We start from the raw sequence: 18,290 nt of genomic DNA, 5'->3' as shown, positions 1-18,290 counted from the left end.
CCTGTCTTCTCCCAGTATCCCTTTGTGCCCTAACGAATCAAGACAGATCAACCCCCGCCCCCATCAAGTCCCTTGTCCTGCACAAAGAAAATGAAAATGAACAGGCACATTGACCCCCAAATCTCTTCTCTCACACACAAAAAAAAAGGATTGGGTGAAAAACACAATTTAAAATCCTGTAAAACTAAACAAAAAAGTCTATAGTCCAAGTCCAATTCCAAAATGCAGAAAACCTGGGAACACCCTCCAGGCCCAGTGGCAGACCTTGCCCTCTCCATGGCACAGTCAGCTCGCACACACTCTCTATTTGTCTCGATGCTTCAATCTTCCTCGTTGCTTTAATTGGCAAATAGGGAGCCAAACAATGGCTTCTGCCCCGTACCACAGGTTTCTCCCCACGAGGTTCCCGCATGCTGTTGCTGTCTCCCAGAATCCTCTTGGACTGCAGAGCACTGGAACACCCAAACAATCACCGAGTTCCTGCATTCCCCTGCCTCGATGTTTCAATCTCTCTCATCGTTTTAGTCAGTGAAATAAAGTCAAACCTTGGCTTGCAGTCTGCTACCACGAGGTCTACACTGCCTCTCAGAGACTGCACAGTGCTGGAACATCCAAACAGTCTCCGAACAGCAAGTCACAGGCACCAATGGTTCCAGAATCACATCCCAGACAAAAAGCAAACATAAAAGACATAAATAAAGTGAAATATATGGTTTCATAAAGTGAAATATATGGTTTCATGATGTCAACCAAAGGAGCATTGTACGCAGGCACCACCTTAACCAGAAGTTTTCAGCCCAGCTCTGGCTGTCACTCTCATGTTAAAGAAATGACACTTCTAAAATGACACCCCTCTATTCTGAGGCTATGTCCTCTGGTCTTGGACTCTCCCACCATAGAAAACATTCTCTCCACATCCACTTTATCAATGTCTCTCACCATTTGATACGGTTCAATGAGGTCACCCTTCATTCTTCAGAATTCTAGTGAATACAGGCCCGGAGCCATGGAACGTTCTTCATATGACAAGCCATTCAATCCTGGAATCATTTTCATGACTCTCGTTTGAACCTTCTCCGGTTTCAGCACATCCTTTCTCAGATAAGGGGCCCAAAACTGCTCGTAATACTGAGACCTCACCAATGCTTTATAAAGTCTCAAATTACATCCTTGCTTTTGTATTCTTGTCCTTTTGAAATGAATGCTAAAATTGCATTTGCCTTCCTCATCACAGACTCAGCCTGCAAATTAACCTTTAGGGAATCCTGCACAAGGACTCCCAACTCACTTTGCGCCTCAGTTTTTTTGTATTTTCTTTCCAATTGGAAAACAGTCAACCCCTTCATTTCTTCTACCAAAGTACATGACCATATACTTCCCAAAATTGTATTCAATCTGCCACTTCTTTGCATATTCTCCTAATCTGTCCTAGTCCTGCTGTGGCCCCTCTACTTCCTCAAAACTACCTGCCCCTCCACCTATTTTCATATTGTCTGCCAACCTTTCAACAAAGCCATTAATTCCATCATCTAAATCATTGTCATGATGTAAAAAATTTGCACTATCCTCAACAATACCAAACATGGTAATCAAAGGATTGGGCTTAAAACTAACATTGAAAAGTACAGAAAAAGTTTGAAATACATCTTTCCAAAATTTTTCAAGGCTTGGACATGTTCAAAAGACATGAATTAGTGTGGCCACTCCATTAGTATATCTACCACAGTAAGGGGAAACATCTGCATAGGAACAAGAGAGCTTGTCTTTAGACATATGAACTCTATGTACCACTTTGAATTGTAATAAAGAATGACGAGCACATAATGATGAATTAATCAATTTTAAAATCATCTTCCAGCTCTTACAGATCTGCAAATCCTTTTCCCAGTCTCCTTTAATTTTATCTAAAGCGGCCTTTTTCAGTCCCAACAGCAGACCGTAAATGCAAGATATTGAACCGTTGTCAAAGGGTTTCAGATTAAAAATTGTATCCATTATATTCTTATATGGACTTGTAGGAAATGTATGTAATTGAGATCTTTAAAAAAATCTCTAATCTGTAAGTATCGAAAAAGTGGGAATTGGAAAGGTTAAATTTCATTGAAAGTTGCACAAAAGAAGAGAGATTCCCTCTATCAAACAAATCCTTTAATAGTTTAATACCCAATCTATCCCATTCTTTAAAAGATAAGTCAATTAAAGATAGTTTAAAAAAACAATGAGAAAAGATGGGAATCGAGGGAGAATTTCAATAAACCAAAAAATTTGGTCCCAATAAACAGACCCCCTCTGGAACACCATTAGTCACTGGCAGCCAACCAGAAAAGGCTCCCTTTATTCACACTCTTTGCCTCCAGCCAATCAGTCACTGTTTTATCCATGCTAGAATCTTTTCCTCAATACCACTGCTTGTTATGTAGCTTCACGTGTGACATCTTGTCAAAGGCCTTCTGAAAATCCAAGTACACATCATCAACCAAATCTTCCTCATCTATCCTGCTTGTTATTTCTTCAAAGAATTCAAACAGATTTGTCAGGCAACATTTTCTGTTGTTGAAACTATGCTGACTATGGCCTATTTTATCATATGTCACCAAGTACCCCGATATCACATCCTTACAATCGACTCCAGTATCTTCCCAACCACTCTGGTCAGACCTACAGGCCTACAGACTCCTTTCTTTTGCCTTTCTCCCTTCTTGAAGAGAGTTACCCTACAAGTTCGTGTGTGTAGTCAGCTCAGAACCCACCGCTAAACAAAAGTTACAGCTGAAGCACAGCAGCACATCTAAGCCAAGTAAGAGAAACACATGTAGGCTACTTCTAGTCAACATGAAGCTTGAGCTTTGCAACATCGGGATCATCACATATAGTCTTAACAATGTTAGATTAGTTCCACTACCATAGCTAAAACAAATGGTGTACCCATCCTACATTATACACAAGACACCCTACATTGTACATGGCAAACAAACATGTCAGCAGAAAAATCACTTATAGCAAGTGTAAACCAGAAGAAGCATCTTCATAAGAATATGTATCATCAGGAATCCGCATCTTCGCAACCCCTAGAATGGTGACTGCCTTGTGAACTTCTGCCCCACCCTAAAATTCAATAAATGGCACTTTTAGCCCAATCCTTGAAGCTAAGGATGAAGTTGAGGAAAACTTACTGGGGAGCAAAAAAATCTCATATCCCAGGGAAACAAAGATCAACTCTAACACCCAAGTCAAAATGTATTCAATCCCTTAAAATGAGCTAGCCAGAATAGCCTTCGACCTGTTTAAAAACATGGTTTTGTCATGTAATTGTCTCTCCAACAAAGTGGTGGTTTTGACAACAAACCAATTCAGGTACCCATTAGATGTAATCATCCCAAGCAAAGTATCCATTTGTGGCTTATAAGAAAAGTGACATTTTCTTTACAGTTGCTTCAACTGGAATACCTGAGATAATTAATTTCATTGGTGGTTTCCATTTAGATAAAATACAACAGCATAGTATTTCTGTGCGTCTCCTGCAACAATGCATCAGCTAGTGAATTGGTGCTTGGGCTCACAAAAGGCTCAGAAAGCAGCTTTACAAAGTGCAGCAAATAAGTTCTGGCATTAGCTATAATAAATTCACCCACTAAACATGGTTAACTTTTCTTTTAGTGTAGAAAAATGCAGTATTTGAGGGTTACATAAAGTGTGTTATTTGCTATTCAGCCAACAAGTTTGAATAATTTCTATCAATCATCCACTCTACCGAAGACGCAACTAATATCACTAGCTTTAAAGGATAACATAATTTGTTTCATCTGTGTAATAAATGAACCATAATATGACTATTACAAAGAGGAAAATGTATTCAAGCCTCTGGACAACTTTCAGCCATTTTCAATGCCCACATTTTCAAAAATGCTCATGATAACCATATGGTTTGTATTAGTTATGACTACACTGCCAAAGCATTCAAAAAAGCCAATGACTCAATGCATGTTTGAAAAGGAACACATTACTAATCAGTTTTAGATGCATTCAGACCCCACACAGTGCTGATTCGTTAAAATAGTGGTTCAATTCTTTATTAAAATTTTTTTAAATGACAAATTCCAAACACTTAAAACTTCAAGTGTCGCCACCATTACAGTAAACATTCAATCAGCTAATGAGAGCACTTTATTTACGCTGAGTCACTCACAGCCAATCACGCATTAGTTCACACTTTACTTCCCTCGCATGTGTAAACATTCTTGCTCCCTCGCCATTGTATTCCTCCCCCCCACCCCCCAAACTCATGTCTGGAAAACTTCTTGCAGCTTCCAGTGTGTAGTACTTCAAGATGTCTAGGAAAAGCATTAGCCCGGATGTGAAACTGCAAGTGATACGCTGTTTGGAAGCTGGTGAGCATCAGGTTGATGTTAGCACCTTTTTGAAATATGCAATGTTCATTGATAATGATCCTGACTGGGAATGAAGCAATAAAGGCAAAGAGAGGCGTTTTTGACATTATTTCCTGCTACTGAGAACTGCTTCATGAAGAAACTTAAGAAAAGGCAATCGAATCTCGATGCCAATTTGAAGAAGCCACAGTTAGAGGGGGGCCCACAGCCTGGATTCTTCTGCTGCTGCTGTGATGTGTTGCTGCTCCATGGTGTACAGGTTAGGCCTATTTGTGTGTTTGCTACTCCATGAATTACCATGTACACATAAAATAATATCATATCTCAGGCGCACCTCTTCATTTATGTAATGTTATAATCACCCTGCACACCCTCCACCACCGAGGAATATATCCCAGGGTTAAGCGGGGTCTAGGGTCTATTATCACCTGATCTAATGATTAAAGTGCATCAGACTTACAGACTACCCCATCAGAAAGGGAAAGTAGTTAAAAGTTGGAACTGCGATACAATGTAATGGGCTCAAGCACAGAGGATTCAGCTCAGTGTTCCAATAGGGCTTGGCATTTCCAATACATTCCAGTGTTGCCTTCTCATTCTCCCCTCTGTTCTCATTCATTTTCTTTTATATTTCTTGGACAAATTTACCGTAAGCAGGTTTTTCATCTCTTTCATCAAGTAAACAGGCCATCTGGGTCAATCAGTCAACCTTCTTAAGAGTTATATTTTCTCCACCCTCTGTTTTCTTACCAACTGAAAAAATTGCTTTCCAATTTTCCCCTCATTCTGATGAAAATATTAACCTGGCATGAGCATATCCAGTATTGTTTTCACAGGTGGAAGGCCATTTCTCTTTGCTATGCATTTCCTCCATTACCAATTTTGCCTTACATTTTTTCCATCCCCAACTACAAACCCTACTTTTTATTTAATAGTCGGTTCAATTTCTGTTAATTCTACTAAACATTCTTAAATTATTTCCAATCAGCACTTTGCAGCTGTTAATTTGCAAGATCTAATTTCTTACTTGTTTAAAAAAAAACCTTCAGTCACCTCCTTACTACTTTTTATTTGGCAACAATCAAACTGCCATATCAATAACAGGCAACTAAAATAGTGAACTAAAATTGGCCATTTACAACTGATTTGCAAGGAAAATCGTCAATGCACTTTCTCTATTCCATGTCCAGATTTTCTGTGGTGTAAAGGTTTAAAACTGGTAGGATAACCACAAAATTTAGAAATAGATCCTTCAGATGTCTGAAAGCATGTATTTACTGAAACTAGTAACAAAATAACCTCCTGAAAAGTTTTCCAAACTAGATCAACTGAAATTTTCAAGTTTGCAATTGACACTTATTAGACAAGGATTTTAAATGATATTGATTTAGGGAGTGTGAATGGAAATTTGAATGCAATCAGAGTGACAGAAACAGTTCAAAAGCCTTTATTTTCAGCCAAAGTTCACAACAACAAAAAACTACTTTGGTTAGAAATCTGTGATCATTGGTATATCATAGGGATGCTTGCTGTGACTCTGTTTGTGATACATTTTTGATTTAGAATTATTAGCAACTCTTTCGAAAAAAAAATGTTCATAGTGTTGCAGAAATCAAGGAGGGTTGTTCAAGGTGAAAGCAGAATACAGAATTATACAGAAAATCAAATGAAGCAGCAGAGGAATTTAATCCTGACAAATGCAAGGTAATAATGCTTATGGGAAGTCCAATTGTAAAAGTTACGGCTCTAAGGAAAGATGAGGCATGGAGGAACCCAAGGGTTCAAGTACATTGTCCACTGGAAAAGATTAGATGTGCAGATTAGGTGAAGATAGCATAAGGCTTCAACAAACAAGGGAAAATCTGAAGATGCTGGAAATCCAAGCAACACACACACAAAATACAAGACAAACTCAGTAGATAGGATCTACAGAAAAAAGCACAGTCAACGTTTTGGGCCGAGACCCTTCCCTAAACGTTGACTGTACTTTTCCCCCCACAGATGCTGCCTGGCCTGCTGAGTTCCTCCAGCATTTTGTGTGTTTTGATAGCATAAGGCTTCATAGGTCAGGGCATTTTAATTGAAAGTGCGATTAATGTTGCAACTAAAAATGCACTGGTTAAACCACACTTGGACTACTGCATGTGGTCCTGGTTGCTACACTATAGGAAGATGTGGCTGTACTAGAGAGCATACATGAGAGGACATTATCTAGAAGACTAAAGGGCTTTTGTTATGCAAAGAATTGTATAGGCTGGGCTATAAAAGAGCAAGTGGCGTAGACAAGTCAGAATCTTTTTCCCACGGTCTGTGTATCAATAACAAGAGGGCATGGGTTTTAAACTGAGAGGAAGGAGTTTTGCAGGAGATCCAAGGGGCAAGTTTTTAAATATATAGAGTAGTGAGTATATGGAACTTACTGCCAGAGGTGGCGGTGGAATTGGGAATAATCATGAGGTTTAGACAAGCACTTGAATGGACAGCATTAAGCCCATATCCTAAATGGGCAAATGCAATTAGAATAAAGACAAAAATGATATTGGCACGATGGGCTGAAGAGCCCATTTCTGTGTATTCTGTAAGTTTAAATAACATGCACTCATTTCTACAGTCAAATCATTTACTGGTGCTATTCACCTTACCTAATATCACAAAGAAACAGTGCATTGATTTAAAACAGGTATGACAGCAGAGATAGTCAACCAGCATGATAAATGACTATCTTCTTGGAATATCCCAGTTAAAAAAAAAACTGGGATAGATCCAGGGTACATGATATGAAAAGTGAACAGTCAATCTCAAATACAACTAGAACTTTAGCATTTTCTCTAAGCATAAATAGATTTTACAATGTTTTGACAACTAATGTGCCTGCATGATCAAAGTCCAAACTTCCAACAAGAGATGGAGACAAGGGAACTAAGCAGAGAGTCCTACTGCAGAGAGTGGATCATTCTCCAGTGAGTGTATATAGTATGTAACACAGTGCCATTCTTCCTGTGTTCCTGAGATGACCCAAGGTCCTCAGTACACTGTTGATTGCTTTTCTATAAAGGGCAGCACAGCAATTAGTTCTGCTGTTTTACATCTCCAGTGAACCTGGTTAAATTCTAACCTTCAAAAACAGTGCACATTGAGCAAATCCTCAGTGACTGTTTGGGCTGCTCTCTGGATGTTCCCGTTTCCTCCCATATCCAAGGATCAGTTGGCAACTCAACTAGTTACTTCAAATTACTCCAGTGCAGGTGAACGGCAGAAAAATTGGTTAAGTTGATGAACTATTGAAAAGACATTAAAAAAGTGACCAGTGTTAAGGATGAGAAATTCAATGTACCAATGTCCTTATTCTATGTTATTTTAAAAAATCTTTATCCAGAAATTCCCACTGGTGGCAGTCAATGAGGCTGTTAAATTTCCCCAGCCCAACACTTTTTGAGAATATCCTTGACATATTTCTACTCCGCTGTATTCTGTTGGCATGAAATGACTTGGAGTTAATTGACCGCTTTGGAATTTGGTGTCAGGCGTGTGAATGATGTAGTCTGCCTATTGGAGCAGACTTGATGGCGAGGATATTGTCAGAGATAGATTCATCCTGCCAAAAGATGTGAACGAATTTGCGGAAAATTCGTGGACAGTGGCATCTGTCCATGCTTTGAGGAGCCTCTCTAGATAGTCTAGATCTCTTAAATGTACAGGATGAAGCAATCAATACCCATCTTCATAAACTTCAGTCTAGATAACAAAGATATGTGCCAGTGCACTAGAAGCAGTGTCTGCCTTTTGTCATATTTTGGAAGCTGGCTCTTGGCAAATTACTTTTTCCAGGTTTTTAATCATGGACCTTCATTATTTGAGGCATTTTGCTGCAGGGTAGATTGTTATGGGATCAATTTTACAAGTACTTGGAAGCTTCAGTGAATGAGTCGATAATTGACTTCAACCTCAGTCCCCAAGTATGTACACAAGCCATGCCCAGTCACTCTGTGACTGAGCTTGGAATGATGTTGGCTCTGGAGTGAAGACAGCAAGACTGAACATTGAAAAAATGAAACATAATCAGGAAAAGGCAGGAATATGGAGTTAAGGTCAAGATATGATCAATCATGACCTTAATGAACAGTGCAGCAGATTAGAAGGGGCATATAGCTCGCTCATGGTCTTACTATTTTATGGTCTTTTTTATATGCAAGAATCCTTGTAATTAGTGTTTGCAACTTACAAATTTTCTCATGGTCATGCAACCCCTGTTTTAAACAGCAATGCCAATTTCAGATACCCCTCAAGAGGAAATATCCTCTCCTCATCCGACCTGAAAATACCTCTCAGGTTCTTACACATTTCATAAAACAGTACTGCACATGAACATTTTCTGTGGCAATCATGATGCCAATCCAAATATCATCTGCTTGCAATTAGCCTTCCATAGTTCCATGCCATGAATATTAGCATAACAGACTTCAAGACTGCTTCCACTGCATTCCATTTCTGAACGGGGTAGCTGAAGAGATTGTGGAGGCATTAAGCGATCCTTCAATGATCACTAGTTTCTGGATTAGTTGTGCCGGATTGGAAAACTGCAAATATCACTACATTCTTTAAGGGAAGGAGGAAAAAGAAAATAAATTATAGGCCAGTTAACCTGACTTCAGTGATTGGTAAAATGCAAGAATTCGTTATTAAAGATGAGGTTTTGAAGTACTTGGAGGCACGTGATAAGTAGGCCAAAGTCAGCATGGTTTCCTTCAGAAATCCTTGCCTGACAAATCCGTGGATGTTTTTTTACTTGGATTTTCAGAAGGTCTTTGACAAGGTGCTGCACAAGAGGCCGCTGAACAAAATAAGAACCCATGTAATTACAGGGAAGATACTAGCATAAATTGGCTGACTGACAGGAGGCAAAGAGTCATAGTCATACTTTATTGATCCTGGGGGAAATTGGAGTAGGAATAAAGGTGGGGGGGGGGGGGAGAAAAATCAAGGACCAGAGGGAACAACCTCAGAATAAAGGGATTTCTATTTAGAATGGAGATGAGGAGAAATTTCTTTGGCCACAGGGTGGTGAATCTGTGGAATTCATTGACACAAGCAGCTATGGAGGCCAGGCCATCCAGTGAATTTAACGCCGAGGTTGACAAATTCTTGACAAGTCAGGGTGTGAAAGGTTTCAATGAGAAGGCAAGAGAATGGGGTTCAGAGGGAAATGGATCAACCATGATCAAAGGGTAGAAAAGACTTGATGTACTGAATGGCCTAATTCTGACCCAATGTTATGGTCTTTTTTTGGTTGGCTGCCTTTTAGTGTTCTGCAGAAGATGGTGTTGGGGAACTCTTCATGTTACATCTCAATGATTTGGATGATGACTGTGGCCAACATGGGTAGTGTTTGATTGCTCTAGACAGGTACATGCTGGAGATTAGAAGGGGTGGGGGGGCTGATTAAAATCTATAGAATATTGAAAGGCCTAGACAGAGTAGATGGGGAGAAGTTTTTTCTATATGGGGGAGGAGGTTCAGGTCAAGAGGACACAGCTTCAGAATAGAAGGAACAGAAAAGAGGAGAAATTTCTTTAGCTAGAGGGTAGTGAACCTGTGGAATTCACTGCCACAGATGGCTGTGGGGGCCAAGTCATTGAGGAAATTATAAGTGGAGTTTGATAGGGTCTTGATTAGTAAGGCTGTCAAAGTTTACGGGGTAAAAGGCTAAGGCAAGAGAGAGATAATAAATCAGCCACATTGATCCTATGCTTTATGGTCTTATCATCATCCTTCCCAAGGAGACCAATATTGCACAGAAAACTCCACGTGAAGTCTCACCAATGTCTGTATGTTATGCATAATTTTCCCCTTGTGATAAACATTGCCTCCAACCTGATGGCATGAACATCGATTTCTCAAACTTCTGGTAATGCCCCCCAACATCGCCCTTCTTCTCCATTTCCCATCCTCTTTTCCCTCTCTCACCTCATCGCCTGCCTGCCCATCGTCTCCCTCTAATGCTCCTTCCCCCTTTTTCTTCCATGGCCTTTTGTCTCTTTCACCAATCAACTTCCCAGCTCTTTACTTCATCCCTCCCCATCCTGGTTTCACCTATCACTTGGTGGTTCTCTCTCCACTCCCCCCACCTTTCAAATCTACTCCTCAGCTTTTCTTCCTTCAGTCCTGCTGAGTGGTTTTAGGCCAAGAGGTCAACTATACTTTTTTCCATAGATGTGCCTGGCCTGCTTAATTCCTCCAGCATTGTGTGTGTTGCTCAGATTTCCAGCATCTGCAGATTTTCTCTCGTTTCCTATTGTTAACTTTCTTGATTTGCTACACCTGCACTTAACATTTTGCATAAACTGAGATTTCTGCAATTTCTCACCATGTAGATAATCTTTATTTTTCCCCTTTAAAAAGGACAATTTCACATGATCTCCTTGTACTCCAAAGATATTGCCTCTTTACTTAATCTAGATCCCTTTCTAGACTCCATAGTGCTCTTTACATCCAGCTCTCCTTTGCACTATCAGCAGAACCAATAATACTAAAAGAGATAATTTGAAGGTATGGTGAAGTGCTTAAAATATGTAAAATCATATTAATCCATTTCTTTTATGACATAGCATTTCAATATTGTTGCTGCAATTGAACAATTATAAAGAATGTTGTTAAAAATTATTGTAAAGTACGACGCATTATCTCCAATAAAATGGTGCAAGGTCAAATAGTAAATGAAGATGGCTATTTAAGTCAAAATAACAGTAACTGTAAACATAATTACACTAATTGATACTATGCTATTTGGTGAAGCAAAATAGCCAATGTCAGAACAAGTACATTAAATCTACTTTTTTCTGTCCTGAACAGACCATTATATCACTGCATAGACAGAAGATGACATCCTTTCTTTGCCTCTGTGTCAGCATCTCTTATTCTCTGCAAGCACGATATGGCTGGACCTGACCCAAATGGATCACGAGGCTATGCAACCTGAAATTCACAGTGGGGTCTTACCTGGAAGCCAGGCTCAACACTGTACTATTCTACGGCACTGAGGCATCACCTATAATGGGGCTTGAATTCACAATCTAATACCAAAGGCCATATCAGAATTCCATTTTAATTGATAAATAAAAAGCAATATTCATGAAATCAATTTCACATCTGGTCAAAATAAGTTGAGTATTTGTAAAACACTGATATTTTGTTGCCTGAAATTAAAAATGTTCATAAACATTGAATACAAACATTCAGCATTTAAACAAAGTTGCAATGCAATTTTCTTTAAGCCATCCATTAAGCTATTTATTAAAATACACTTTTGAAAAAGGTTACAGGCTACCGAAAGGGTTAGTGGTGGTGTATGTTTGGCTGCATTTCCCATACTGGTCCAGCAACAAACCAATCTTATCACATCATACATACGAAAAATGTGCAGGCAAGTAGATTTTCCACACATATTGCAATTTTCAGCATGATCAAAGACATTTCGGAGAAGCATCAAATCTGATACAATGATAGAAGGACTATTGGCAGGTACAAAAGAACTTAAAAGGAGGAAAACTCTACTTAGGGAATTCAGAAGATAGAAACTGAAAACTGCTAGTGAACAATGAAATAATTCAGAAGAGCCAGAATTGGAGGAACTCATTTCTTGGAAGGTTTAAAAGACAAGTATAGTAGAGAACAGTACAAACCATTCAGCCCAATATGTGCTGATCTTTTAACCTACTCCAAGATCTGACCCTTCCCTTCCACATAGCCCTCAATTTTTCTTTCATCTATGTGCTTATCTAAGGATCCCTTAAATGTCTCTAATGTATCTGCTTCTACCACCAACGCAAGCAGCATGTTCCATGCACCCACCACTGTGTGCAAAATCTACCTCTGACATGCCCCCATATTTTCCTCCAATCATCGTAAAATTATGTCCTCTCATTAACCATTGTTGCTGTGTGGAAAAAGCCACTGGATGTCCACTCAATCTTTGCCTCTTATACATGTCTATCAAGTGGCCTCTCATTCTCCTTTGATCCAAAGAGAAAAGCCCTAGACTGTTCTACCTTTCCCCGTAAAACATGCTCTCTAATCCAGGAAACATCCTGGTAAATCTCTTCTGCACCCTTTTTAAAGTGTCCACATCCTTCGTGTGATCATAACTGAGCATAATATTCCAAGTGTGGTCCAATCAGTTCTACTGAATCTCCTGACTAATGAGGCCAATATACCATAACACACCATATTCTTAACCACCCTCTCAACATGTATGCAACTTTGAAGGATCTATGGACGTGGACATCGTAAGGATCCCTCTGTTCCTCCACACAAAGATAAGAATTCTGCTATTAATCGTGTACTCTGCCTTCAAGTTTTACCTTCCAAGTTTATCACTTCACACTTATCCAGACCGAACTCCCATCTGCCACTTCTCAGCCCAGCTCTATATCCTGTTAACATCCTACTGTAAACTACAACCTTCCACTTTATCTATGTCACTAACATTCATGTCATCTACCAATTTACTAACCCACCCTTATCCAAGTAATTTATAAAAATCACAAAGTAGGGGTTCCAGAGCTGGATAAGACAACAAAAAAGGGTATTGCCTTGGAGAGAACTAGAAGACCACTTGAAGACCTTGAAAACTTGAAGACCACTACACTTGAAAACTTGAAGACCACTACAAATTTTAAAATTGTGGTAGTTCCTTAGCTGGGAACCAATGTAGATTAGCAGCCTTAGACGCAGAGCAAATGATACCTGTGTTGATTAGGCAAAGTTTTGGAATGGCCTTAAGTTTACAAAAATAACTGGCTACAAGTGCATTGAAATAACAAATACAGGCAACCGTTTCAGCAGCAGTTGAGCTACAACAGGGCAAAAGTCTGGCAATGTCACAAAAGGTAGAAATAGAATGGCTTACTGATAACATGGATAAAAGGACACCCAAGGGTCAAATATAACTCTACATTGTAAATCAGTTTGGTAGCAGGATCCAAGACAATGACTTCCCAAAAATATTAGTTGGAGAAAACATTTGCTTTTCCACTAGCAAATGGACCATCAATCTGAAAGTTCAGAGCCAACAGATTTTCAGGCAAGATAGATTGTATAGTGCTAACTCTGTTATGGAAACTGATTGTGTCCTCAGATAACATTGCTAAGGGCCAACTCAGACAGCAAATGAAAGGGAGACAAGAACATTCCGTTGGAGGACTATAGGTAAAAGTACTGAAACACAAAGAAACCTTTGCTGGAGTCTCCCTGCTTATATCCGTATGAATAAGAATTAGGCAAGTACAATCTCATTAACCTCAAAGACCATATATACAATTCGAAAGGCAAGTAGGGATAGTTTATCTTTGGATTTTTGTTTATAAAAATGGGATGAGAGGTTAGAAGAGAAAGGGAAGGATGAAAGATGGAAAGTAGGATTTAAATGGCCCACAGACCAAAATGGTAAGGATTTCTTTGTATTCCAGGCAGACCACTTATCTACCATTAGCAATTACACTCCACATGCTCAGGACACCTGGATTCAAAGACAGTTAAACAGTATAGAAACAAGTCCTTCAGTTCAACTGGTCCATGCCAACCAAGATTCCCCATCTGATCTTGTGCCATTAGCCTTTATTGTCCCATATCCCTCAAAACCTTTCCTATCCATGTTCCCTTTGTCTTTCAAATGTTGTTAATGTGGCTGCTTTACCACTTCCTCCAGCAGCTCATTCCATATGCAGATCACCCTCTGGGCAAAAAAACTGCCTCTCTGTTCTAATCAAATCACTCCCTACTCCCAAAGAGCTTGCCCTTTACTGCTTTATTCCCCAACTCTGAGCAAAGACTGCATGCATTCACCTTCTTGATTTTATACACCTCTGTACGATCACCCCTCCATTCTCTTATCAGTCAAGTCCTAACTTACTCAACATCTCCCCATTACTCAACATCTTGAGTTCTAAATATATCCTCTTCACTCTCTCCAGCTTAAATGCATCATTCTTCTAGCAGGGTGATCAAAAATGAACACAATATTCCAAAAGTGACCACACCAACTGCAACATCCCAACCACAGCATCCTCCCTTCTAGTCCCACTTGCGCACATTCAGCCCACAATCCTCCAAGCCCTTCCCCTCCACATACCCACTCAAATGCCCCTTTAAGTGTTGCAACTGTACCCACCTCAACCACTTCCTCTGGCAGCTCATTCCAGTGTAAAGTAACAGTCTCAAGTCTCTTAATTTTCTCCCCTCGCACTTTGTATCTGTGCCCACTAATTTTGTACTACCGACACTGGGGAACACTGTTACTCTGTTCTACAACAGTTCTCAAGTCCCTACTGTTAACAGTGGAAGTCCTACCCTAACCTGCCTTCCCAAAATGCAACAACTTGCACATACCCAAAATCAACTCCATTTAAGGGAATGGATGTTGAATTGTATCAAGATCAATTGAAACAAATAGCTCCCCTCCCCCAGACAATTTGTGGATGCAGTGAAATAAAAATCATTTGTAAGATATCTGCAAACAAACAAGAAATTTTTAACAAAGTTTCCCTCCCTCAAGGACAATGCTCACTGAAAGTACTATTTTCTTTCTCAGTCTATCCAAACTGGCATTCAACAAAACGTCACTAACTACTTACTGTACTTGATTGCCTAGGATTTAAAATGATGACCTACAGCTCTGCAAAAAAAATGTTTCACTTGTTTTAAAGTTAAGAAACCAAGACTTTTCTTTCATTTGGTTATAAAAGGCATTAGATGTTTACTTCATTAAGATTACTATTGAAAATGTCACTACAGTATAGTCCTATCACTATAGGAATGCTAAGAGCAGCTCTGCTTGATTCCACAAAGAATAATGGCTGTTACATCCTTTAGGAAAGGTTTTGGAGAGAAAAGCATAAGGAAGGAAACTCATTCTTGCATGCTTCGGGCTTTGCAAATTGATAAGAGTTCTATGTGATGAGCATTTTTCTTCACTATTTCTGTCCAAACACCGAACCAAGATTTGTCACTCCACCACTCCATAACATAACATTTTTTTTCAAACAGGTAAATAGGCGAATAAAGATCATCTTTGATTTTGGATCTGCATTAAAGTTCAGTCAGAGCCAATACAAATGAAATAGGAGGAACACAACGATCTCTTATCTACTGCAGACACAACAGACCACTAACTTCACAATGCTGCCCTGTTTTCCCCCGACTGTTAACTGCGCCAAAAGATATCCACCAATAGTAAAACGAATATTACGGAGCGGTGCGCATTTAATTACTACACCAAGTTCCATAATAAAATGGAGAACAATATAGGCCCAGTTAAAGTTTTTAATTTTGTCTAATTTGCTAAAAATAACATTACGTTTGATATTTAAAATGCATCATAATACAAAGTTACCTTCATTCTTGAACAGCACTTGAACTCTAAAACATGTAATGTCAACTTAAATTTTCGAGTGATAGGTTCATATTTATAAATCTTTTCAAACCCCTTTTGGTTAATTAATAATGCAAAATAAAGATAGCGTTGAAAGTCATTAAACAAAAATAAATCAAACGATGTGTTTAATTAAACGCTGGCAGCGACAGAGAATACAGATGCACAAAGGGCATACGACAAAGAAACTTGCCCCAAAAAGACAAAGACAAACCTGATATGGCGGCGGCGGCTCTTGGTCTATTTCGGTGCCATCTCCGTAACTCGCCCGGTCAGAAGACTCGTGAAGCAAAGAAATGTCATCAGACGTCGGAGATTTCAAACAATTTCCCATATTTCTCCTTAATTATTACACTGCATTTACCATTACTGCTTGGCCGGGAAGGGGAGGGGGTGTCGAGGAGGAAGGAAAACCGGACGGAGAGCAAATGAAACGAACAAGCTCTTCTTTCTGGGCAACGTCGCCGCGATGTTTCACCCCACAAATGCAGAGCGTTTCCTTCTGCCGGAGACAAGGCCGCTCGGCTCCGTGCAGCTGCAATAGAAAACAAATAACAAGCTGCCCTGAAACTCGAGGGCGGGGGAAAGACGAGAACCCGAGACTACCAGGTTGTCATCAATAGGCTCGTTTATTAAGCAACAACCGCTGTTGTAAGCTGACACAAAACCCCTGAGTCAATCTTACGCCCAACAGCCGGCGACCCCCTTTATTTTAGCGTTTTCTCCTTCCCTGCGCCTGCACACGGGCCCGTCGGCGTGACGACTTGCGCGTATTACGTCACCCCCGAGGCACGCAGGCTGACATCAGCAGAGATTGTTGCGACCGTTCGCAATGAAGTCGCAACCTGGGTGGAAATGGATGCATCAACATCTGGGTCTTCACCCAAAGCACAGTGGTCTCGTCTTTGAGCGCACTTCCCACACCTTCCGGTGCTGGGCCGACCTCACTTCATCCTCCTACCGTTTCATTTGCACATTGTCGACAGTGGCTGCACTTAAGAAGTTCTCTTTGTGGAAAAAGTGAAAACTTGCGGATATCAGAGATGCCAGCTAAAATCTTGCAAATAATCAGTGGATCAGGCAACATCTATGAATAGATAAACAATGTTTCTTATCGATAACTTTTAATCTCGGATGGAAAGGATTAGAAATCAAACAACAGGAATTCTGCAGATGCTGGAAATTCAAGCAACACACATAAAAGTTGCTGGTAAACGCAGCAGGCCAAGCAGCATCTATAGGAAGAGGCGCAGTCGACGTTTCAGGCCGAGACCCTTCGTCAGGACTAACTGAAGGAAGAGTGAGTAAGGGATTTGAAAGCTGGAGGGGGAGGGGGAGATGCAAAATGATAGGAGGAGACAGGAGGGGGAGGGATAGAGCCAAGAGCTGGACAGGTGATAGGCAAAAGGGGATACGAGAGGATCATGGGACAGGAGGTCCGGGAAGAAAGACAAGGGGGGGGTGACCCAGAGGATGGGCAAGAGGTATATTCAGAGGGACAGAGGGAGAAAAAGGAGAGTGAGAGAAAGAATGTGTGCATAAAAATGAGTAACAGATGGGGTACGAGGGGGAGGTGGGGCCTAGCGGAAGTTAGAGAAGTCAATGTTCATGCCATCAGGTTGGAGGCTAATTCCCATTCTGACATGTCTATCCACGGCCTCCTCTACTGTAAAGATGAAGCCACACTCAGGTTGGAGGAACAACACCTTATATTCCGTCTGGGTAGCCTCCAACCTGATGGCATGAACATTGACTTCTCTAACTTCCGCTAGGCCCCACCTCCCCCTCGTACCCCATCTGTTACTCATTTTTATGCACACATTCTTTCTCTCACTCTCCTTTTTCTCCCTCTGTCCCTCTGAATATACCTCTTGCCCATCCTCTGGGTCACCCCCCCCCATCTTTCTTCCCGTACCTCCTGTCCCATGATCCTCTCGTATCCCCTTTTGCCTATCACCCGTCCAGCTCTCGGCTCTATCCCTCCCCCTCCTGTCTTCTCCTATCATTTTGCATCTCCCCCTCCCCCTCCAGCTTTCAAATCCCTTACTCACTCTTCCTTCAGTTAGTCCTGACGAAGGGTCTCGGCCTGAAACGTCGACTGCGCCTCTTCCTATAGATGCTGCTTGGCCTGCTGCGTTCACCAGCAACTTTGATGTGTGTTGCTGGAAAGGATTAGACTTTTTTATGACGCTGCAGAGTCGGGGCTGAGGAGAGCAGTAAACAGTAAAACAAGTCGAGAGGCAAGCCATGGGCGTCAGAATGACCAAGCCCCAGGGTAAGACGAGAATGCAAAATAAGCGATGCTGGCTGGGTTTTGTTAGGTGAGGGTCAGAGCAGCAGTATCAGTATCTGAATAGCGGAAATTGTTGAGTGATGAAAGGCAAGTTCAAGGAAGAGGAAAACACCTGGAGATATTTTTGAGACTTCTTTAGACACAAACTCCGTTGGAGGTTGGTTGGTTCAAAGCTCACTTCAAC

General features: G+C 40.6%; 2 protein-coding genes across 2 annotated transcripts in view; one reads left to right on the top strand and one right to left on the bottom strand.

Moving 5' to 3' along the window:
* Nucleotides 1-12,129, top strand: part of ttc39a (tetratricopeptide repeat domain 39A) — a 138,177-nt gene extending 126,048 nt beyond the window's left edge. The window contains exon 19 of the transcript XR_010019921.1: nt 11,238-12,129. The gene's annotated coding sequence lies outside the window, so the exon portion shown is untranslated. The remainder of the gene's footprint in view (nt 1-11,237) is intronic.
* The window catches only part of rnf11b (ring finger protein 11b), a 30,912-nt gene extending 14,320 nt beyond the window's left edge, over nt 1-16,592 (bottom strand). The window contains exon 1 of the mRNA XM_063064337.1: nt 16,028-16,592. Coding sequence (XP_062920407.1) covers nt 16,028-16,147 — 120 coding nt within the window. The 5' untranslated portion in view covers nt 16,148-16,592. The remainder of the gene's footprint in view (nt 1-16,027) is intronic.
* Nucleotides 16,593-18,290: the final 1,698 nt, after the last annotated feature.

The sequence above is a fragment of the Mobula hypostoma genome, chromosome 12 (genome assembly GCF_963921235.1).
Source record: "Mobula hypostoma chromosome 12, sMobHyp1.1, whole genome shotgun sequence".
Lineage (NCBI taxonomy): Eukaryota > Metazoa > Chordata > Chondrichthyes > Myliobatiformes > Myliobatidae > Mobula > Mobula hypostoma.
This window is presented reverse-complemented; position numbering and strand designations above follow the sequence as displayed.